The following is a 23,974-nucleotide window of genomic DNA, read 5'->3' on the forward strand; positions in this document are numbered from 1 at the left end:
TGTGATACAGGGGGGAGATGCTGCCATCAGCCAGCAGCTGCCTCAGGAACTCCTGTGCCATGTGGCTATTGGAGAAGCTGCTGCTTGGGCTGCCAGCCTGTCACTGATGCATCACCGTGTCAGCCCAGGGCCATCCGCACCTCCAAAGCGGGCCATTCCCAGGCTGCTCTGCTCTCGGAGGAGAGGCCCGTGAGTTCCCTAACTCCCTGAACATCTGTTTCGTAATTAACAGGCAGAGCCAGGGCTCCTGTCCCATTAAAAAGGCAGGATGGGTCCCACTGGGATGATTACCAGCTCAGGGGTACAGCCTGCCTCACCCCTCCCCGGTGGTAACTCCTCCTCCCGCCCGCCTTCATCAGCGATTAGGCAGGAAAACAGCTGCAGTCAGCACCATAAAGCCACTTCATTGCAGCCTGAGGGTTTGTGGTGATTTAAAGTGCCCACGGAAAGAAATCCTCACTGTAGACCTGAGCACAGAGTGGGGCTGCTCCGGAGCTGGGGGCTGCTCAGGACCCTGGTCCGGTCGCCTGCAACCACGACAGAGTCACCTCCATTACTTGTATAGGTCCGGCCAGGTCGCTTGACAGGCAAGGCAGGGCAGACCCGGAACCCCTGCCCTGGGACTGAGCTCAAACCCTAGCACCACTCCGATGCATAAACTTTCCCCTGCTGCTTTTTTCCACATGGCACCTTCCAGCGAGGATTGATAAACCACATCATGACCTTACTTACGCGGTACTGCATTTGCTGGATAAAGATTTGAAGATTTTTTTTTTTAGGTCTGAAAAAGATGAGAAATTTGTCAGACATGTGGGTGTCCAGGTCTCTCTCTCCCCACTTCTCCCTCCACCTCTCTTTCTTCCCTGTGGCCTCCACCCCTGCCCCACCCGGGGCTGTCTTTCCTGGTGAAGCCGCCGCAATTCTCCCCTTCTTGGCAATGCTGTCTTTGAACTCCAGGTGGCGCCCTGCTAGAGCTTTCAGATCAGCTCGTGGTCCCTAAGCGGGTGGCCACTTCTGACTCACCCCACGCAGGCAGGATCCTTCCAGGAGACAATTGGAGTGCACATTTTGATGGCAAGTTTGGTGCCTTTCATCCTGCCTGCATGGAACAGGGAAGCCAGCCTTGGGGGGTGAGATGAAGGGATTGTCTGATTAGAGCAGGTGAGCCATCTGCCACCAGCCCCTGCGCTGCCAGCAGAACTCTGAGGGACTGGATGGACATCTGGAGCCTGGAGCCAGCACTACCCCCCCACCCCCCCCAGCGAAAGGCTGAGTGAGCCAACCGGCAGGCCTGATCTTGAAACCATCACTTAACCTCACAGTCAGGAGATACTGATTGAGTACCTGCTGTATGCTTGGTAGTGTGCTGAGCACCAGTGAGGGTATGGCCTGGCTGGAGGAGTTTGTGGTTGGATACCAGCCAGATGTAAGTTGGTGGCTTCATGGCAGGACCTCTTCAGAACACTGGGGACATTGTGCCATGGATAGGGAAGACCCTGTCCTATATCTGGGACACCCTCAGTCTGGGAGTGAGAAGACTGCAGTGACTGTAGGCTTCACCTCTTACTAGAAGTGTGACCTTGGGCTTGTACCTTCCCCTGTGTGGGCCTCAGCTTGCCTATCTGTGAAGTGGGAAGAGTGCCCTGCTCACACATCCAGGGCTCACACCCAGATCTGACTGCTGCAGGAACATGGGCAGAATATCAGCAAAAGCTGCCCTCAGGCTGAGGGATGGGGGTGCTGAGCAGAGCCAGGGAGCAGCAGAGGCAGGAGGGGCCACAAGGCAGAGGAGTGGCCAGTTGTTCAGGCTTCCAGAAGGCAGAACAAGAAGCCTGGCAAAGGAGGCCTCCCATACCCTCTATGAGAGGGAACCATCAGAGCAGGAAGCGACTGACGGAGGAGGAGAGTCTGTCTGAAGGGCCCACCATGATGGAGGTGGAGGGCAGAGGCTGCGACAGGGAGACCCAGGAGAAGTGTCTCCAGTGATACAGGATGGAGATGACAAGGACCCAGACTAATGCTGTGGAGAGAGGAAAGAAGACACGGATTCTATGACACAGCAGAGGAAGCCAACAGCAGCACAGGGTCAAGCTTGAGAGCTGTGTCTTCACACAGACCTGGGTCCAAATTCCATCCTGTCACCCTGTTACCTGAGTGACACTGAGCAAGGTGCCTAACCTCCCAGAGCCCCAGCTGCCTCCTCCAGATGTGGGACAGCTTCGCATCGGAATGAATGCACGCAGAGTGCTTAGCTCAGGGCCTGGCTTCTGTCCTTTTGATCTTGATCAGCAGTATTAACAGTTCTCATCAGATGGGGGGAAGCGAGAGTGTCCAGGGGTCTGTTAGCGAAGAGGCTCAGGCTGGCGCAGCTGGCGCTAGCTGGTGTGGGAAGGGGGCGCTGGGGACCTGTGGGGCATTGAGGTGAAAGTGACCGACAGGAGGAGCAGACTGAAGTCGGGAGAGAGCCTTGAGTCCAAGGGGTACACGGGAACCCTTGACGTGGTCATGCGCCGGGGCTGTTGCAGGAAAACAGCTGTCCCCCGGAACCAGCAGGAATGTTCATTGTGAATTTATCTGGAATGTTGGCTGAGGACTCCAGAGAGCTCCTAGGTCCACAAACTGTTACTACTTATCAAGTCAGTGGAGCTATAATCCAGGAGCAATGTGCTTTCACAGGTCAAGTTCAATTATACTTTTTTGGATATCAGTGTCAGATGTAATTAGTTTTTAGCTGGAAAAAAAAAACTGTGTTTTAGATGTGATACTTCTCACGTGAATCAAATAGAAAGCAACTGGAAATTTCCATGAACATAAAGAAGACGAGGCTCCCTAGGCATTGAGTGTAATTGAAAGAGGGTGGTCTAGGACGGGACAGTGGCAGATGCCTGTCTTTAGGGGCTGGTAGAACGGTGTCGGGGAGGAAGGAAGAGATGCTTGGGTGTTATTAATGCCAAGGGAGGGGTGAGTGTCAAGAACCATGAGTAGTGCTCATACTGTGGAGAGGTTGAGGGAGGTGAAGATGGGAGCGAGGGATGAGGTGGGACAGTGGCATCCTTAGCATGTCACACCCCAGACACTGTGGGGCAGCAGCAGGGCTGGGACCCAGAATGGCAGGGAAATGGGGTCTGAAGGGTGTGGCTCATATTCTCAGAAGCCCGGTTGTGGTGGGAAGAAGAACAGACAGCGGTGTGAGGATGTAACGTGGTAAAGAGAAGGTTCTTTAGGATCTTGGGACATGGTATTTGTAGACATTCATTCATCTGAGAAACATTTCTTGAGCGTCTCATGTGTACAACGTTGGAGCGAGGAGCCAGGGGCGAGGGCAGGGTTGAAGTTGCATAAAAAAGGAACAAGGAGTGATGGCTTCTGGTTTGGAAGGTGGAGGGTGAAGTGGCAGCCTTGGCAGGTGGAGGGAGGCCTCCATATGCAGTGCAGGCTTCGGGAAGAAGAGAGGGGCGAGGACCCCCGAGGAGTTCTGTGGGGTCGGGCTGTAGTGGCCGTGTCACCGCGAGGTCACTGTGAGACCTGAGGGCTTGAGGCTTCAGCTCAGCCGCTGTGGGGAGTGGGAATGAGAGCCTCACGAGCACTTTGTTAACCAGCAATTCCCTTCCCTAATAAATGTCCTTAATTCTCCGTAATTGAAGGAGATGGCAGCAGAGGTCAGTTGAAGCTTGAATTTGGGTAACACGGAAGGAAAGCAGCTAGAGACCAATTACTCTGTCATTTATACAAACTCATTTCCATGATTAACTTGGAAAGCAAAGCGGGGCCAGGGTTCCCACAGGCAGGAGGACATCTCTGCCCTGAGGCTACAGCCCATGCCGTCCTCACACCCCACAGATGGAAATCAGAGACCCTGAAAAGCAAGGCTGTCTCCTTGGTGCCTCCTTCCCTCGTTCAGCTCTGCCTCTGACTTGCTGGGCACGCTGAAGCCCTCCTCCTCCTCAGGGCCTCTGCTTCGCTAGCTGTAAAAGTAGCAGTCAGAGCTCCAAGGATCCTTCTAGCACCAGTGCATCCCAAGTCTGCGGAAGCCCTCTGTCCCCTAGCCGATAGTACAGGGAACAACCAACCCGAGTCACTCAGAGGGTGTATGTTTGCTCCAACTCTGCTCTGCCCGGGACCACACAAGGCTGAGGGGTGTTCTCGACCTGGTGTGTACACGTGGGCCGTGGGGCTCACCAGTGATCACCAGCAAGCAGTGCATGTTTCAGAGAGAGGAAGGTCAGTCTCAGGATGGACCAGGACTGGGGCTCCCCCCGAGGTCAAGTCTTAGCTGAGCCTCTAACTGTTGTGAGACCTTGGACACTGGGTCCCCTCCTTGATCCTCCAGAGAAGTCTTGGCCTGGAAGACGCTTGAGGTTCTCCTGGCTTCTGGTTGGAGGTCGAAGGCAAGCGAAGGTGGGGAGGCAGGAATGAATATGCAGTGCAGGCTGCGGGCAGGTGACTGCACAGAGCCTGTGGAAGGGAGTGAGCTGAGGTGAGACCCCAGGCTGCAGACACCTGGCAGGGCTGGGTCACGCTGGGCCCAGAGTCCATGCAGGTAGGAGCGAGATGGTAATTAGATGTTTGAGACTTCAGAGAGGGTCACAGCCAGCACCGTAGGCCTCCCCGTCTCCTGTTGTTCTTGGTGATTCTAGAAAGTGTCCTGAGAGCCTTGGACAAGAAGTGGCAAGTTTTGGGGAAAAGGGACAAAAGCGAGGAGGGGCATGGGCTGCAGGCTGATGGGTGGTGTCTGAGGCCAAGCCTGCGTGGTGACTGTGGTTCTGTCCCATCCTGTCCAGGCCTGTGGGGCCTAGTTAACAATGCGGGCATCTCAACTTTCGGAGAGGTGGAGTTCACCAGCATGGAGACCTACAAGGAAGTGGCGGAAGTGAACCTCTGGGGCACGGTGCGGATGACGAAATCCTTTCTCCCCCTCATCCGAAGGGCCAAAGGTGAGTTGGAAAGGGATTTCCTCGTGTCCCACCTTTTCATCTTTGCTGAGAATGGAAAGAGGTCTCAGCAGATCCAGCCTCCGTGCCCCAGTGAGGCTGAGCACATGACTCTCGGGGGCCGTGCAGGTCTCGTGGATGGTGGTTGGTGGAGGTGTCGTGGCCAGCCAGGTGGAAGGGAATGCATGGTTTTCAGAAAGGAGGGCAGCTGAGAGGTAGCAGGCTCAAAGGCTAAAAGATTACAGCAGTCATCGCACTCTGGGGACTTAATTTACAGAAATAACTACCCTTGTGCACAGAGCTCTGTGTACATACATCAACTATCAAGAGAGGCGTGGTTAAGTCAATTTTGGTATATCTGTTCTATGGGCTACTATGCCACAGTTAAAAAATAAGAGCATTGTGGTAGAGTGTAAACTATCGTAATAATAATAATCAAGATTAGAAATTTGGAAAACAGACAAAACACTCACACCGTGTCAGGTAGCCAAAGAAGTCCCTGGTTTAGATGTTCTCCCTAGAGAGCCGACGATGATGGCGAAAAGGGGATGAGCCACACGATCTATCCCAGAGTTTCAGCAGTGATAGGATAAACCCAGAGAACAGCTGTGGGATTTTAGCAGAAAACCCCAACCCTTCAGTGACTTCCAACTTAGAGGTTTCTGAAGGATGCCTTCCCACGGTGCCCAGGATGGGGCTGTGCCTTAACTTGCTGAGGGCACTCCCAGGACAAACACGTCCCAGGTCTGCGTGGGCTTAAGTTGGATGGGCTCCTTCCATCCCACTACCCGAGGCTGGGCCTGTGGGAAAGCCTCTTGAGGTCACCACTCTCTTCCAGTGCCGAAGACTCTGTCCACCTGTCCTAGCCCTGAAATCAGGTTGAGAACCCTGGCCCGGCCTGCGTGCAGCTAGAGCCCTGGCCGGTGCTAGCAATCTACCCATTGTACTGTGCCCTCCTGTGTGCAGACCTGCTCATTTCTCTTCCCCTGTCCCACCTGGCACAGTCAGGGAAAATCAGGGAGGTTGATCTGGACATGTGGGCCTGAGCTGGCCTTGATTATGAATTAGAAGGCTCCCTGCCCCTGGGTCATTTGGGCATCGAAACAGGTGTCAGGGCCAGGAGACCAGGTTCCAGCCAGGCGTCTGGAAGCCTGCCGGGCCCCAGGCCCTCTGCCCGACCAGTCAGCGCCTCCTGAGCAGGGGTTTGCTGTCTTCCTCTGTAGGCCGCGTCGTCAACATCAGCAGCATGCTAGGCCGCATGGCCAACCCGGCCCGCTCCCCGTACTGCATCACCAAGTTCGGGGTGGAGGCCTTCTCCGACTGCCTGCGCTACGAGATGCACTCGCGGGGCGTGAAGGTCAGCGTGGTGGAACCCGGCAACTTCATCGCTGCCACCAGCCTCTACAGCCCTGAGCGCATCCAGGCCATCGCTGATAAGATGTGGGACGAGCTGCCTGAGGTGGTGCGCCAGGACTATGGCAGGAAGTACTTTGATGAGAAGATCGCCAAGATGGAGACCTACTGCAACAGTGGCTCCACAGACACATCCCCCGTCATCAACGCGGTCACCCACGCGCTGACGTCCGCCAGCCCCTACACTCGCTACCACCCCATGGACTACTACTGGTGGCTTCGAATGCAGATCATGACCCACTTGCCCGGAGCGGTGTCCGACAGGATCTACATACACTGAAGAGTTTGCCCCTGGCCTTTGTGGGGGGCCCTGGTGGGAGGGAAGTAGGAGGGGCCGGGGGAGGGAGGGTCTTGTGCAGTCACCTCTTGATTATCTACTTGTGCATTATCCGCAGGACCTACTCCCAGTTGTAGCATTAACCAGAGGGGAGAGCCCAGCCCTACTTGTGTGCACAGTGAGTGGTTTGGGCCTTCTGGGTCCGGGTATGGAGTGGTGGGCAGGGTCCCTACGCCTCAGGGCAAACATTGACATCCATCTTTCTGAAGCTGATTTCATACAAAGAGTTTGGGAAGACACATTTGTATTAAAAACAGATCTATTATAAAATACAATACAAATCCTTTACATTTTAAAGCTAAACAACAGTTCAAAAATCTATCTCCTTTGATCCTTAAACCAGCCTCACGGGTTGAGGTAAGAAGGACAGATACTTTTTTTTCTTTTGTACATGAAGAGTTTGTGGCCCAAAGAGGATACATGAGTAACAGTTTGTTGTGTGTTCCTGCCATTGCTGTAGAAACACTTCACGGTTTGTGTTCCAGGGCTGTTCTGGATCCAGTTATCTGAGGATCCTGTGATGAGCTCTGTACCCTCGCCTGAGCCAGGCACACCGCATGCCCACTATGCACCCCTCTGCGTGTCCTTGGTGCTTGTATGTGTGGCCCAGAGCCAGAGCCAGCAATTCCAAGGGGTGGGGATGTTCTGGAAATTTCCATTTGCAATTTCTGCAACCTCTCTTAGGACTTGTGTAGAGGTGCTTGTTGGCCAAGAGGTGGGTTGGTTTCTGGTTTGAGTCTGCTTAGTTTTGCCTGTGTTGGGACCACGTTGATGGGGCATCCTTGGCAGGAGCCGTGGTTCACAGGCCTACACCTGGGGTAGGTTTTTAGGTCCAGGTTCCCTGCCTGTCTCATGTGGTGTACACACACACACACACACACACACACGCGCGCGCGCGCGCGCGCCCCCCCCTCCGGGGGGGGGGCCTTCACTGTATCCCTGCTTTCCTGCTGTGGCCTTATTTTTAAGTAAGAAGCCAGGTCACTGATGGGTAGAGTCTGTGTTATCACTTCTTGGGGTTGGGCTTGAATGCTGCTATCCCTACAATTGCCCAGAGCCTGGATGTTTGGACCGAAACCGGGCACCGCTCTCTCCCCCAGGTGGCTGCAGGCGGTCCTGCGCGCCAGCCCCGCAAATTGAACTAGCACTTCCGCCTCTTCCTGGAAGGGCCAGGCCTGCCGCTAGAGGGCGCTCTGCCCCTTCTGCAGCCCCGGCCGCCTCTGCTGCCAACCTGGTTGCTTCCACCCAGCCTGAGGTCTCAGAGGGTTCGCGATCCCCCTCCTTCCAGTCCGGGCACAAAGAGCAAGACCCCTTTAGAAACAGCGTTCCTGCTCTGTAAGTAGCTGCTTGGAACAAATGTGGAGCCTGGCGCCAGGAGGAGGCAGAACAGCTGGGCAGCCAGGCCAGGCCTCCCAGCTCAGGCAGAGCCAAGGAACAGGGGGCCTCACAGGGAGGAAGTTCAGCCTGCCTTTTGGGCTTTGGTCCCCTCTGTCTTCAATCAGGGATGCCCTGCGCAGCCACCTGTCTGCAAGGTGAGGCCGGAAGGGCCTGTGGGGATGATGGGGTGGGCAGGCAGGGCTGAAGCCCGCCAGAGCCGGACATCTGCTGGCCGTCGTGTTCACATTACGGCACATCCTTTTGAATCACAGGGCTGACCTTTCAGAGTTGCATTTCTACAGCTTGGGAGATTTTGTTTCCATGCTCGATTTTATGAGCTGGACGGATGCAACACTTGGAGTTACACGTGTGTGTGGATACCCGGAAACTGGTGGGGAGGGGAAGGCTCCTGAGCACCAGACAAGCCACATCTTCCTCTGCGGGGGGCTCCGGGACTAGGATAGGACTGCTAGGCTGGGCTGCAGGCCGTCCTGAGATTTTATTTTTACCCCAGTGACTGAAAAGCCCAGAGCACCTTCTTTCCAGATAATCTCGATGCTAATTAAAAGCTCACAATGACCAAATTCACTCTGGTGGCCTGGAGCCCACATGGGTGCAGGTCTAGTTCTGATCCTTACAAGAGACGCAGAAGTAGCCAGAACAGAGGTGGTTGTTCCCATTTTACAGATGACATAACTCAGACCCAAAGAGGGAAAGTGACTCAACCAGTGTCACAGTGAATCTGTGACAAAAGCCTCCTGAATGGTGCTGTTCGCCATCACCTCACTCCAACAGTCCTGGGAACTCACCTGGCACCCAGACCCTCCCTGCTTGCCTGTCAGCAGAGAGCTGCCCCTCTTGGGGTGGAGGTAGGGAGGGGGTGAAGGGAGAGAGGGGACTCCCGTTCTGCTGGGTACAGATGACGTCCACGGGGGCTGCCCTGGGTAGGAGCATGATCTCTAGGGTACTGGTCCTGATGATGGCTGGAGGCTGGGTGAGAGCTCTCTGCAAGACACTTCTGACGGGAGGCGCTTACCATTCCACCTGGGGCCAAGAGGCTGGTGAGCGGGTGCTAGGCCAGCCGGGCCCTGCCTGCCGCGGGTTCCTGGGGCTGTGTCTCTGCTGCTTGTGGCAGGGGTCTGCCAGACTCCGCGCTCGTGAGGCCTGTTCATGTCCTGTAGCTCAAACAGGGCCTGACTCTGCGAAGCTCTTCGGAGCTCGTCTGGGGCAGGTGCAGACATGAGCAAGGCAGAGGCTCCCTCCGCTTGGGTGGCATCAGGCTCAGGCTGCCAGGTGACAACAGGCACATCTGGGCGGTGCTGGGGGCCTTACACAGCCAGTTCGCTGCCTCTCCCCTGAGTCCCGCAGCAGCCCTGGGAGGGAGGCAGGGTGGAGTTACAGTCTCATTTTACACATAAGGAAACCAATTACCCCAAGTCTCTTGCCAAGGGAGGGACAGAACTGGGTGGCCAAGCCAGATCTAACCTCCAGCCCAGAGCCAGCGCATGGAAAGCAGGGCAGATGGCACCAGGATCTAAAATAAGGAGGGAAAAAAATACCTCAATTATGTAACAGTGAGAAAAATCTGTAAGCATATACACAGTAACAAGCACAGAGAGCTGCCACATGAACCATCCCCTCCTTCCCGGACCCCTGTGGGTGAGGGGAGGCTGGGGGAGCCTGGGCCTGTCCCTCCAGGAGGAAACGTGCCTTCACGGGGGCGACACTGCCCCCCACAAGGGGGGCATGCCCTAGGAATATCGAAACTCAAGCTGCAGCAGAGACAGATTCTGAACTGCTCCCACAGTGCTTGAGGGCTATGGGAGCGCAAGGCTGGAGAGGCCTCAGATAAGGATGTGCAACAAGGAGAGCTGTGGGGTCTGGTGCTCTGCTGGGGTAGGTTGCCAAACAGGCAAGCCCAGAGCATCATAAAGCCCTCCTGGTGTGTGTGTGTGTGTGTGTGTGTGTGTGTGTGTGTGCGCGCGTGCGCTAAGGAAGCTGGTCTGTGGGTGGCAGCTTCAGATGCATTTGCTGGGCTAGGGACCAGGGCTTGGGCTTAGGCTAGGGCCAGGAGAGGCTGCTAGGACCCCCAGAACTTCAGAGAGGGAAAGGGGATTCAACCACCAGCAAGCCTGACTCCCAGCCTCCAGGGAGCTGGACAAGGCTTGAAGCCCTCCGGTGACAAGGAGCTCATGACTTCCTGAGACAGCATGTCCTTTGTTAGGAAGAATTGATTCAAAGACGGAGCTGAAATCTACCACCTCAAACATAACTCCTTTGGCCCTTGGCTGTGACCCAGAACTGCACAGAACATCTGCTATTTGGAAATGGCCAGGTCGGGTGCAAGAGCCCAGGTCCCTCATTTGACAAGATTTCCATACTCCTCACTGCACAGGAGGTCTCCGCTGTGGTTAGCCCATATTTCATTCTTGATGACACACAGCAGGCTGCATGACCACCTGTGTCCCCTCCAGCAGCAAGAACTTGGAGACAGGTTTTAATACCTTCGGTGAGATGCTGACAACTTCTCACGCATGGGCCCCCGCACTACTAAGGGCACTCATGACTCCTCTGTCATCTGCTCCTCACAGCTTATGAGTTAGGCGGGACCACTACTGCCATTTTATAGATAAAGAAACTGAGCCTCAGGGAGGTGAAGTGATTCGCCCGAGATCACAGGGCCAGGAAGTGGGAGAGCCTGGCTTCCATCCTTGGGGCCCCTTCCTTTATTCCTAGGCTGCCTCAGTCTCCCCACAGGGCCTTTGAGATGGGCTGGACCCCACTAAGTCAGAGGCTGGCCATGTAGCCTGTGAGGGAGTCGTGAGGGGAGCACCTAACTCAGCTTTCTCCTAGCCCACAGTTTTGCAGAGAGCAGTGTGGAAGGGAGGCTGGGCCTTGTGTCTCACTGGAGGTGTGGCTGTTGTGTCTGTGGGCTCTGCCAATGGCCAGGACACTGGTGGATGGCCTGAAGGTTGGACACGGCAGGGCCAGGAAGCGTTCCCAGGACCATGGCTGAGGACCGTCCTGCCTCTGCACCGATGGACATGTGTTAGAGGAGAGAGAGCGTGAATGGGGACCCACCTCAGGGGATGTTGGGGCCCAGAAACACCTTGTTCTGCTCTCTCAGACTTACTCTATAAAATGTGAGGCTGCTCCCACTTATCAAATTACGGACGAGCTTAATTACAGCGCACCGACTAACCACACCGGGCTCCTTCAGAAATAGCAGTGGGCTGGGCCAGCTGCAGTCCCCCCGGTTTCTGGCAGAGCTGCCTGTTGTTCGTAGGGCCTCAGTGTTGCTCCACTCTGCTCTCCGACAACGAGAGTGGGCTTGGTGGACTGCTCTGGGCACCCTTCTCTGTGGGCCATCTGGCCTTGTGTTCCATTATTGGGTTGTTCACACTGCGGGGACCTCTCTCTCTCCCACTTCTGTTGTGTTCTGGCCAGAGGTTTTGGTTCATCACATCTGACCAAAGTCTACCAAGTAGCGTGGGACTTGCCATGAGAAACGAAGAAGGAGCATGGCGCCGGATGGATGAGAATGCATGCACCCTGTGAGGCTCTGCGGGCACCTTCAAGGGAGTAGGGCGAGGAGCAGCAGGCCACGAGGTGCTAGTGCTGTCATGAAGGGCGTCGTAAACTTCCCTGCAGCTGGCAGGATCGACAGCCTGGTTCCAATGGAAGAAACTGGCAGAAGGCGCGATGTGATTCCAGGGGTCTTTGATGGGGGTGGAGGAGTGATCGCCTGTCATCATCCAGACGCCCCTCGTGTCCCCATATTCAGAGGATCAGCCCTGTGGTCAGTAGCTGCTGCTCCCTCCCCCGCTGCCCCATGTATTACTTGAGTCTCTTCTCTGTACCAGGCCCTGTGCTGGGCACAGTGTCCAATGGCAGGCAGCCCACTGCCCTCCCAGAGCCCCCGGGCTAGCCCAGGGAGCCAGAAACTTTAATCCAGGGTGACAAGTGCTGTGACGCAGAGGAAGTGAAATGCTTTATTCTACCAGAAATGAATATTATAGCCAGTTTTAATCCACGCACAACCTAATGTGGCTTCATCCTTGCATAACTTTAGAGCCCCGAGGCAATAGCAGATGGGAGGGTGGGCATGAAAGGACAGGGGTCCTTCCCTACCCGGGGAGTCCCCAACTTTCTGAAAGGAAACGTAAAAGTGAATGTCCCTGGAAAAGCACGGCTGGGCCTTGTCCAAATGCCAAAAACATAAGGTAGCCAAGCCAACAGTGCTGGAACCACTTGAAGAATGGCCAGGCAGGGGGCTCGGCCACATGGGGCTGGGCATGTGATCTGGAGGCTGAAGGCAGAACCAGGCCAGATGCTCAGGCTGAGCACTGCCATGGAAGAGGGGACACCACCTGGAGGAATGCGACAAATTGGAGTCTTCAGCTTTGGGTGTTTATCTTCTGTGAAGCTAAATGTACAACAAAAGATAATAGGACGCTGAAGAGATGCTCTTGGGAAAGCAGAGAAAGAAGGAACAAATTTGGGGGTCCTGGAGCTGACAACCCCCGGGGAAGGGAGCCTGCTGCTGGTGTCCCGTTAGAGATGGAAGGACCTCACAGACCCTGTAGTCAGAGGATGGGAAAGAAAAGGCTTTGCTGGAAATTTCATTCTGGGCGAGGTTGGGTAGAAAGAACACACGTTTTGGAGCCAGATAGACCTGACTTTGAATCCTGTTCTGCAACCCTCCAATTGTACAATGTTGTCAAGTCATCTCCCAGCTTCGGGCTCTTTATGTCTAGACTGGGGGTGATAGCGGATCTGCTGCAGGGCTGTTACATAGATTGGGTGAATGTGGAAGCTCCGCAGCCCAGCGCCTGGCACAGGGGGAGAGACGCAGGGGGCACGCCAGTCAGCGTAGCCAGAGCCTAAGTAACCCTCTCCTGTCCCCACCCACGCCACCTTGGCCTTTCTGAGAAATGCATAGGCCTTCGTCCATGGGTGTTTCACTCAAGGCTGAACCACAGTGGCCAGAGCCCACCTTCCTGCTCACTCTGCTCCTTCTGGGGGCCTGGGGCAGAGGAGGTAACTTCCTCCTCCCAATACCCCTTCCTGATTGCTAAACACAGAACAAACTTGACAGCCCGACACTACCTCCTTGCAGAAATCCCTAAAGGGGATGCCAGGTGGATTAAGGAATTATTGGCCAGAAGGGCTTCAGCCTGGAAATATAAGGAACAAATGCATCCCAGGCACAGAAAGGGGTATTTTCTGAAGCACCAACTCTTGCAACTGCCCAGGGGGCTCATCCCAATCATTCGGCTTAGGGGAGGAGGATGGTCCGGTTCCTCCTGCCCCCAGCTGTCTGGCTTTGGATTCTTCCTGTTGCCTCTCAGTTATGCTTTAGCCAGGCCTGGCTTCCTTCCCGTCTTTTCTTTCTCGGCATCCAAGTTCTGAGGGTTAAGGGCTATCTAGAATCAGGCTGCAGGGGATCTGTGGTAAGATTTCATTCCTAGCCTGGAGGTGCTCCCAGTTGGGGGGGGGGGACAGGTGGGCTGTGCACCAGTCTAGGGGAGCTGACCATCACTCAGGACAACCTGTGCTACACTGGGTGTACAAGCATGTGGGGGAGCCCAGGAAAGGGACAGGGGACTTCTGACGGGGCAGGCTACAGGTGCCTCCTAAAAGAGGTGGTGTGAAGAGGATTTTGGCAGAATCAGGAGGCAGGGCACTTGGCTGGGCCTTCACACCGAAGGGAGCAGCAAGGGATAGGCCCACCTGCTTGCTGCTCCACTCTGCCCCTCAGAACCTCTGTGTTGCTGAGTGTCTTTTCCTTAGCCAGGAGGGGGCAGTGAGCTGCCTCTACTGAAGACTTCCTGCCTTTTGCGTTGAGGCCAAGGTGGGTGTGGGAGGTCATTAACCAGGACAGGACTTTCTCTGACCCGTGGCAGGAGGGCTAAGTTCCAGTGCCTGGTTCTCAGTGGCACACTGAGCCGCTGGGAGGGGATGAGGAAAAGCAGTACACTCCCATCCCTGTGTTTCAGTGCTTAGGTACCTGGCTGCCAGCCGCCTAGCTGCCTGGACAAACCAAGAGGCTTGGAGCAGAGACTGTTAAAAGTTTCTGTTATTTATTCCCCTCTTCTATAGGAATATATCCACCAATGTGTAGCTGGGCATAGGGCTACCCATAATAAAGACTTCATTTCCCAGCTTCCCTTGCAGTTAGAAGTGGTCATGTGACTATGTTCTGGCCAATGGTAATACAACAGCTTTCAGGAAACTTCCTTAAGAGATCGACTATAGGCACTCTTTGGCTCCTTTATCCCTTCACTCAACTGTCTGGTTGGAACTTGGATGCTGCCATCTTGAATCATGAGGTCAAGGCCATGTGTGGTTTCAGTCCCAGACACTGGTGAACCACTTTCCTCCCTTGACCACCCATTTAGATTTTATGTGAGAAGAAATAAACTTCTCTCTCTTCTGCATTACCACTATTTTGGGATCATTTCTTTGCAGGCAAACCAGATCTTAACTGATGTAGGCCCTTGATGGACAGCAGGTAGGGAAGCCGTTGCACACACATGGGGGCAGGAAGCCACATTCGATAATAATAGTGATGAGCATTTATTGAGCACTTCCTACTTGCCAGGCCCTGGGTTAAGCACTTTATATGCATTATCCCATTTGATCCTCCCAGTGATACTATGAGGCAATATTTATAATCCCAATTTTATAGATGATTAAACTGAAGCTTAGGTTTAAATACCTTGCCCAGTCAGTCAGAAAGTGACAGGATTCAGAACCAGACTCTCTTTAACTGCTGTGTGCAAGCACTGACTATTCCTCAGGCGATGATGGGGGTCCCTGCCAAGCTGGCTGCGGCCTTCCTGACCTCACCTGAGCCACTGGGGCCTGTGGCTCAACTTAGATTGAGAGGAGAGATTCATGAAGTTGTGACTGCACTGCACTTGATCATAAATCAGTCTGAGATCCTGGGCAGCCCAACTTTGGTGCTTAAGTTATGAGGGTGGGGGCCTCAGGAATGGAATTCATGCCTTATGAAAGAGGCTCTGGAGAGATCCCTAACCCCCTTCCAGCATGGGAGGACACAGTAGTGAGAGGTGCCAGTTATGAACCAGGAAGAGGGCTCTTATTGGACTATGCTGGTCTATGCTTTGATCTTGGACTTCCAGCCTCCAGAACCGTGAGAATTACATTTCTGTTGTTTGTCAGCCACCCGGTCTGCGGTACCTTGTTACTATAACCCAGGCTGATGAAGACACCATCTCCTGTTGAATGGCTGAGCTAAGAGGGCTCAAGACCTCTCTTCTGCCACCTCTTCCTCTTCTCCCCACCTTCCTTTCTCTTTCCTTCCCTCTCTCTTCTCTCTCTCTCTCTCTCTCTCTCTCCAAATTCCCCCTCCTCCTCCATTTCCTGAGGTTCATGGAGGTTGTACCAGAGGCCCCTTATAGAGCATGGTCTCTTCCAGATGGGCTTTTGTTTATCTGCTAAGATTTCCAGGGAGCATCAACCACAAAACGCCTTAGACATAAAGGACTCATCTAGAGAGTCAGGAAACCTTGATACTACTCCCCACTCTACTACCAAGTTCCCTTGTCACCTGGGCAAGTTCCTTTCCTCTCTGGGTCTCACTCTCCTCGTCTTACAATAATAGTAATGATAACAAAAACAACAATCTTACCACTTTTTTTTTTTTTTACTGTGACACAGGCACCACAAGTTCTAAGCACATTTACATGCATTAATTCACTTAATCCCTGTAACAACCCCAAGAAGGAGGTACTATTACTATTCTCATTTTACAGGTGAAGAACCTGGGACACAGAGGGTTTCAAGTTGCCCAAGGTCATGCACAACAAAGTGAAAATGTGAACAATTGACTTGAAAGAGGAACTCAGACTTATATTTAGTAACAGTCTCTTTTAAATGACATCTCATGCAGTCAAGAAGAAAGTGGGGGTCTTGGGTAGAAAGGGAGTGGGGGTCTAAACTCTCACCCCTTGGCCTCCCCTGTGCTCTAGAACAGTGTGAAAGCCACAAAACTCTCTAAGGACCCTCCAGTTGGAACATCCTGAGAGTCTCTCGTGGCAGGGGGTCTCTGGGTTTGGAAGGCCCTGAACAGAGCACGTGGTGCCCTGCCATCCCTGCCTGGTCTGGGATTGAAGGCTTGATCAGAACTTGTCTGGGAGTCCACCTGTACGATGATGAACTCCCCCGCCCCCCCCCCCCAGATGGCCTATTTTCCAGGTGAGCAAAAGCTTCACATAGGAGAGCTGGGGGCCCCCGGGCTTCTTGCTTGACCTCAGCTCCTTGCAGAAAGGAACTTTGCTTCAAACTACTGGCAGCACCTCCTCCCGGGAGCGGCAGAACGGAGGCAGCGATGACCTTTGGATAGACTGGCCGCAGCCCCTGGTCCCGGCAGGCGCGGCTGTCCCCGCCACCTCCCCGGCGTCTCGCAGGCCCCAGGGCGCATTCCTGCCACCCGGGGCGCCGCTCCCCCGCCACATCCTCAGCGCAAGGACTCGGGGCTCGCCCACCGCCCCGGCCGGGCTCCACACGTGTCCCCTCCTGATGCTTCCCAATCACGACCCTCCCCACCTCCGGGCTGAGCAGCTGGGCCGTTGGAAGTCAGACAAATCAGAGGCCACGCCCTGCCCCAGCTCTGTAGAGCGACAGTGGCACCTGGGTCAAGTCTCGGGCCAATGTCTTAGCGACAGAGCCGTGAGCCTGGCCTTCAGTCCCTCTGTCCTTACCTGTGTGGAGTGTACTTCCCTTCAAGCCCCTTTGCCATATTAACACGGTGTGGTGGTTTGCGTGTCTGACTCTGCCCACTCCCCATCCCCAGGCTGTCAGCTCCCCTCGACAGGAAGCCAACTCCAAAGGCCCACCAAAAAGTCACTCTCTGGCTCATGCAAGTGCCCTGCGGACCGTTGGTGGGAGACACAGGGGCCCTTCTGCAGGTGGGTCAGTCTCCTGCTGGCCACTAGCAACGCCTGGCTGCCAGTGCTCCAGGGAACCACGGAGAAGGCAGAACCAAGGCAGCTGGAAGGAATTTCCGTTTGTCCATTCTTGCCAGGCCTGCTTCTGCTTTATTTCAGCAACGGGCTCAGCGCCTCAGAAACGTCCCGCCGAACATTCTTGTTTTCAAAGGAGGTGGTGAGTCCCTTGCTTCCCAGCCAGATTTGTTTATTATAACAGTGTCAATACATTCCTCTCCTCCATTTACAAGCCATACCCCCTTTATGAGCCTCCTTCCTCAGGCTGTGTAAATGGCCTGGGGATGAAGGAAACTTTCCGTTTCTCTTTGATGCCACACTGAGCTGGCGACACCCGTGCTGTGGGTTAGAGACCTGCGCTGACGGAGGTTTTGAGACAGTTAGGGACCATGGGACCAAGCCCCAAGCAAAAAACATTGTGTACATAGGGCACTTTCTGTTGGCTGTTAGCGTATTTTTGTTTTTTTTAAATAAGTAGGCTCCATACCCAGCATGGGGCCCAACACAGGGCCTGAACTCCGGACCCTGAGATCAAGAGCTGGCCTCTTAGCCAACTGAGCCACGCAGGTGCTTTTGGCTGTTATCTTTAAACCCCTAGTCCCACAGAGCTGAACCAGAATGTGTCCAGGATATGGCTCCATTTACAAGCCGGACTTAAACCAGAGGACCGCGGCTCCAAAAAGCACCAATGAGCTGTGAGAGTTGCCTCCAATATCGACCAATCAGGACGAGTCCCTTCCAACCAATCAGGATGAGGCCCTTCCAACCAATCAGAATGCGGCCCTTCAAGCCAATCAGGACGAGGCATTTCCCCCCTTTGCCTCATTAGTGTATTGGACCAGAGTGGGAACCATCTGAGCGGGAACTTTCTCTACACAAGCAGGGCCTCCTAGCTGTCAGGTGAGGTTGGCGTAATTGCCGTTTGTTGGTGTTGTCTCTGCCCCACAGCTTGGGCTGTAAGCTCAGTAAACCCTTGCTTGTACTTTTGATTTTTGGGTCCAGCTTCGTTATCCATTCTTGTGAGCTCAAGAACCCGACTCCCGTGACAGTATTTTAGGTGTGTTTTCCCCTCTGGTTTGTTGTGTGCCGAGAGCTCCATTTTCCACATCTGTGCAGTAAATCAGCAGCGCTTCCTCGAGTCTCAGCGAGTCTTCAGAAGTAGCTGATAAAGGGTTTGCTTTAAGATCTTGTGAAGAAAGTAGTCTGCTTTTAAAAAAAGGGGGGGGGGTGGCGCCTGGATAGCGCAGTCGTTGAGCGTCTGCCTTCGGCTCAGGGCGTGATCCCGGCGTTTCGGGATCGAGTCCCACATCGGGCTCCTGGGCTAGGAGCCTGCTTCTTCCTCTCCCTCTCCCCTGCTGTGTTCCCTCTCTCGCTGGCTGTCTCTCTGTCACATAAATAAATAAAATCTTAAAAAAAAAAAAAAAAAGCTTGAAAACCACTGACCTAGATGACTTCATACCTGCATCAAGGAATTGTCTGCTTGGGTTTCTGACTGAAGACTTTTCTTAGGCTTAATCACTATGAGGTCCTGGTCTGGCATGTGATAGTGAATGCCTTGGGCTTAATAGTCATGTGATAGAAATTTCTTATTGCGGAACGAGGCACAAAAATGCCAAGTGAACTGGACGGCTGGTCATGTCTGTACTAAGTTGGACTGGCTCGTCAAATGCAGCTATGCCAGTTTTCATTGACTGGGGCGGTTAGATGGGGCTTCTTAGGATGTAAAATATTACTAATGTGAAGATGCACTTTGAAGGTCAGGTAATGATTGTGGTAATTTGGTTAAATGCGCTATAAATATTGAGAAAAATGAAGGGATGAGGAGCATCATACGACAAAGGACCTGCTGACCCAGGGTGGCCCCAAGGAGAGACAGGAATTCAGTCCTTCTGCAGAGCTCTTGTGCCTCCTGGAGTTGCAGGTCATTTCTGCATCCACGTCCTCTCCCTTCCTTTCCAGGCCTCTGTCTTTTCCTACAAGATAAGGACAACGAAGTCCTCCCACACCCTGCTTTCATTTGACACAGCAAACTTATAATGGAGGGTGGGACAGGAATTCGTTCCCCCATTTTACAGATGAGAAAACAGAGTCAAAGAGGAGGGGATGGAGCAAGGTGACAAAGCATATTTTGGGCAGAATTGTGTCAGAATGCTGGCGTCCTGATAACTTCAGGTAATCCAGGACTCCTGCCAGCTGGGGAAGTGGCTCTGAGACGTGTGATGTGGCAAGATGGAAAGATACCCTCTGAGCGAATCCACCCTCTTGAAGCTGCTCTAACAGGCTGTGGCACAAAAGGTTGGGATGTGACTTCTCTTGGTCCCCTGGGGTCCTCTGAACACTTCCTAGGGCTCCTGAGCCAGGGCACTTTGAGAGATGGACAAAGGTTTCTGGCAGAACCAGACCAGAGATAGGAAGACCCTGATCCGGTGATCCCCACCCCCTTACCCCAGCCCCCCCCCCCCCCCCCCACCAAACGCACCTGCCAGTGAAAGGGGTTCTCGTCCATGGTAGGTTCCCTGACACAGGAGTGCTGTATGAGCAGAAGGGACCTCTTTGCCAGCCAGCCCACAGGGCTCTGAGAATCTCCCCTTGAGCATTGCTGGCAGCTTCTTAGCTTCCTCTGCTGTTTCTAAGATGAGCCTAGCACGTCCTCAAGGGACCCTGAGTGGAAATCAGGATTCTAGTCACATCTCCAGTGTCTGTAATCCCTCCTGCTTGGGCAGCATGTGGGAGTTTACAAAGCACATTCACACCAGAGGCCAGGGAGGCAGGCAGGGTGGACAGCAGAGAACACATTTATCCCCATTTTATGAACTGGACAAAACAGGGACTTGGGGAGGGGAGTGACTTATCTAAGCTCATGCATGGCATTGGAAGACCCAGAACTCGAACCTGGGCTGCTACTGTGTCAGGCTGAGGGCCTTGCTGTGGCAATTCCTGGCTTTGCCTGTGGGGCTTCCTACTCCACTAAGACCACAGTAGCCTCTCTGTCAGAGACTAGAGCAGATCCTTCTTTATTTCCAGCACTTGCCCATGACAAGCTGCACCTCTTGCAGTCAGAAAAGGGAGGGTCTTATTGGGGTCAACAGTCTTGTAACTGGCTTTGGAAATAGGCACTTTCCATGCCCTGACCTGGTCCCCACCAGCCTAGGGGAGTGGGAATCAGGAGGCTGGGACGCGGTGTCTGGCTCCACTGCTGACTCTCTGGGCCCTCGGTCAGGAGGGCTTTTCTTTTTCAGTCTCAGGTTTTTTAAGCTGTAAGATGGGATGAAAGACCAGAATCACTAGTCTCAAACAATTCCTATTAGGATCACCTGGAGAAGTTTGTACGAAACCCAGATCTTGGGGTTTTACCCTGGACCTAGTGTATCAGCTGTGGGGATGGAGAAAGCTGTGGGAATCCACACTGTTAACTAGTTCCCTGGGTGATTGTGAGGCCCACTGACGTCTGAGACCACAAGACTAGATGGTCCCAAGGGCCTTTCCTGCTCTGACATCCTATTATTTGAGGCATCAGGAAGTGTGGGAAGTGCACTCTGACTCTCTGCTTATTTCCTTCCATATTTAATTCTTTGTACTGGACTCAGGGTCCTAGAAGTGGAAAATATCTTGGACAGATTACCAGAGTACAGCCTCTTCAGGAAAAGTACAACAAATACGAGAAGGCCCACGAGGGGCAGGAGTTTGCATTCCCATGAGGCCATGAGCCAACTGTGGGTTTTCTGGGCCTCCACCTATCAGGTGTTTCCCAGGCCACCAGTCTGGGGTGTATTAAATGACCTACCCCATAGGCATATCCCAACAACAGGATGAGTTCTGTGATGTGGCCTTCACCCACAGATTTACGGGAATTCTGATTCCATCCAAAGGCTCTGTCTGCCTCAAATGGCCACCTTCCCTCCCTGTTCCTGAGGAGCCCCTCACTTGCAGCCTGCCCGAACAGTCCTGCCCACAGCTGGAGTGTCTGTATGCTTGGCATCTGCATGCATAGTTTCATGGAGAAGCTAGAGGTCATTACCTGCTGGCCCTAAACTCTACCAGTTATGGTTCTTGGCTGAAAACAACAGAAACATTCCAGCTGACTTAAGCTGAGAGGGAATTTATTCAAGGATAGTGGGAAGTATTGAGACTCGCCAGCAAGGCTAGAGAGCCAGACTTGGAAAACAGGTAGAAACAAAGCTGACTGCCTCCCATAAAGACTCATGCTGTGGAGATTCCCCAAAACTAAAGAGGGGATTTAGATGCTGTGCACTCCACAAAATGACAAATTCTCTACTCACCTGTAGATGGAACAGCCTGAAAGACTCTACACCCAGAGAAACGTTGGTGATTTTTGCTGTGGCTGGTGCCAATAATTGCATTTCCTACTCTTATAGTGAAGTTTCAGAATCCCATGTGCATCCTATCTGAGAAGGGTCCTACCAGGAATCATCTCCTTCCCTCTACCCTATTGATTCATTATGATGCTATAGTCATGTTTTCCATGCTCAGCTAGTGGAGCTGCTAGCTTCTGGCCTCTGATTCCAGATCAACCCTTGTCCGCCTGCCCAAAGACTCATGCCCAAATACCCTATCCCATGTCTCCTTGGTCTGTCCCACTGTCCCAGAGAAAGGGCATTTGATCTCCAAAACCATCTACTAGGATTGTACCTTTTTCTCCAATCACTTTTCTCCTTCATCCAGCCAATCAGTGTTAATACCAGGTGACTACTATGTGCCAGTGACTGTGCTGGGTGCTGAGGGATAGGACAACCCTATCTGCATGGAGCTTACAGTACAGGACACAGGCATTAATCAAAGAATCAGACAGTATCTTTTTTTAAAGATTTTATTTATTTAATTGACAGAGCACAAGCAGGGGAAGCAGCAGGCAGAAGGAGAGGGAGAAGGAGAAGCAGGCTTCCTGCCGAGCAGGGAGCCCAATGTGGGGCTTCATCCCAGGACCCTGGGATCATGACCTGAGCCAAAGGCAGATGTTTAACCGACTGAGCCACCCAGGCGCCCCAGAATCATACAGTATCTTATTACTGACTGAGATAAATACTAGGAAGAGAAAGCTCACCAAAACCTTAAATGTGTTAGTAGGGGGACCTGATCTGGTCTGGGATGCTTCTATGGAAAGGTGACATTTGAGTTAAGATGTAAAGGATGAGCTAGAGCTAGCCAGAGGAAGGGAAAGGGAGGGAAGAAGGGAAGAAGGAAGGGCATTCTATGTAGAGGGAACAGCATGGGCAAGGATTCTGAGACAGAATGAAGCTTATCTACTCCCAGAAGTCAGATGAAGCAGGGTGGTTGGAGCTCTCACTGCAAGGGGGCGAGTCATGTCCCCCCCAGACTAGAGAGGTAGGTATGGGCCAGACCAGCAGAACATTGGACTCACATCATGGATTTTAGTTTTTACCAAAGAGCATCAAGGAATTTTTTAAAACAAAGTTTAAAAAAAAAAAATGTAAAGAGGAGTTGGGGCTGGCAGAGTGGAGAATAGATTGAAGACAGCAGAACTGGATAAGAGGCCTTGTGAGGATCCAGGTGAGAAATAATCATGTTTTGGCCTACTGCGTGGTGGCTGTGGAATGGAACATAGCAAACAGATTCAAGACATATTTAGGAAGTGAAATTGATGGGACATGGTGATGAACAAGATATGGCTTGGGGGTGGGGAAGTGAGGGACATCATGTGTCTAAGATGACTCCAAGGCTTGTGACTAATGCAACCAGGTGGATGGTATTAGGGAACACTTGTTCCCCACTCCTCATGTTTCCAAGCAGAGGGACTTCTATTAGAGTAACACTCCTGGGCTCTGTCCCAATGGCTCCTCCTCATGTGATCAGAGCATTAGGGAGGAAGGACTAGGCTAGTGTGACTCGGAGCCTTCTGGGTTTTCTGGTCACTTCTGCCTGCCACAGACCCGTGTGATCCAGTTTGTTCTCAGAGCCCTGTGGTGATCTTAGTGGGGCCGGCTGTGCCCTGGCAGTAGGAGCCTGAAGCCTGGGAGGCAAGTTCAGTCCAGGCTGGCATAACCAGTTCGGCCAGCCTCAAACCATGAGTTCTGCCCTGGAAATGGAGCCACTCCACACCAAAGTCCCAACAAGGAGAGGCTTATTTCCTGAGGTAGGGAACACTGAAGGAAGAGTAGGTTTTGAGTGAGAGATTGTGAATTCAGCTTTGGACCCCTTTCCCGGCCACTTTGATTTCTTAACTTTGGCTAAAATGTTCTACTAAATCTCTACGCTTGCCCACGTGCCACTTTTTGAATTCTTATCTTGGGACAAGGATTTCTAAAATTTTACTTGGCTGTGGTAGCTCAGCCTGGACTTAAAATGTGAGCTAAGTCTCCTCAGAGAGGTGTAAACCTTCACCCCATTCTGGAGGATTATAACAGTAACAAGTACCCCGACTGTGCACTTAACACCCCTCCTCTACTGTGCTAACATGATCTCACTTAATCTTCACAAGTTTTTTTATTCCCACCCTGCAGATAGAGAAACTAAGGCCCAGAGAGGTTACATGGCCAGAGGCAAGGCTGTCTGGCTAATGAGAGCTGAATCTGAGATTCCAAAGCTCTTGCTCTTGAACACTGCTGACCTGGCGGGTGTCCTGGAAGATTTTTAACCAACCGTGTTTAAAAGGAAGAAGCACAACTATCTCTGATGCTCTCAGCCTAGGGATCCTAGGACCTATTACCCTCTACTTTTCTCTCCCCATCCCCACCACCCGTCCCATGAGCCTTTGAACTCAGAGATCTCCTTTCCTCTCTCCTGGCATTTTCCAGACGTCCCTCCCCTCCTCTAATGCAGAGACGACCTGTCTGGTAAAGCCTCGCAAATCCAGCCAGAATCATCTGGAAGAGTTTAGCAGGCAGGCAGGCAGGCAGGCAGGAAGGCCAACCTGAAATTGAGTTAGCAGGGATTTTGCCCAAGGCCCTCACATCAACTGTGCAACG

General features: G+C 53.1%; 1 protein-coding gene and 1 long non-coding RNA gene across 6 annotated transcripts in view; both read left to right on the forward strand.

Annotated features, from left to right (window-relative positions):
- Positions 1-6,984, forward strand: part of BDH1 (3-hydroxybutyrate dehydrogenase 1) — a 40,831-nt gene extending 33,847 nt beyond the window's left edge. For all 5 annotated transcript variants that reach the window (XM_044383075.3, XM_057306688.1, XM_026496074.4 and 2 more), the window contains exons 6-7: positions 4,782-4,934; positions 6,155-6,984. In XM_044383075.3, the coding sequence (XP_044239010.1) occupies positions 4,782-4,934; positions 6,155-6,624 (623 nt within the window). In that variant the 3' untranslated portion in view covers positions 6,625-6,984. The remainder of the gene's footprint in view (positions 1-4,781; positions 4,935-6,154) is intronic.
- A 10,873-nt stretch (positions 6,985-17,857) lies between these two features.
- Positions 17,858-23,974, forward strand: part of LOC123000889 (uncharacterized) — a 130,893-nt gene continuing 124,776 nt past the window's right edge. Inside the window, exon 1 of the long non-coding RNA XR_008957314.1 lies at positions 17,858-17,930. This is a non-coding gene — a long non-coding RNA (uncharacterized LOC123000889). The remainder of the gene's footprint in view (positions 17,931-23,974) is intronic.

This window comes from Ursus arctos, unplaced genomic scaffold, assembly GCF_023065955.2.
Source record: "Ursus arctos isolate Adak ecotype North America unplaced genomic scaffold, UrsArc2.0 scaffold_4, whole genome shotgun sequence".
NCBI lineage: Eukaryota > Metazoa > Chordata > Mammalia > Carnivora > Ursidae > Ursus > Ursus arctos.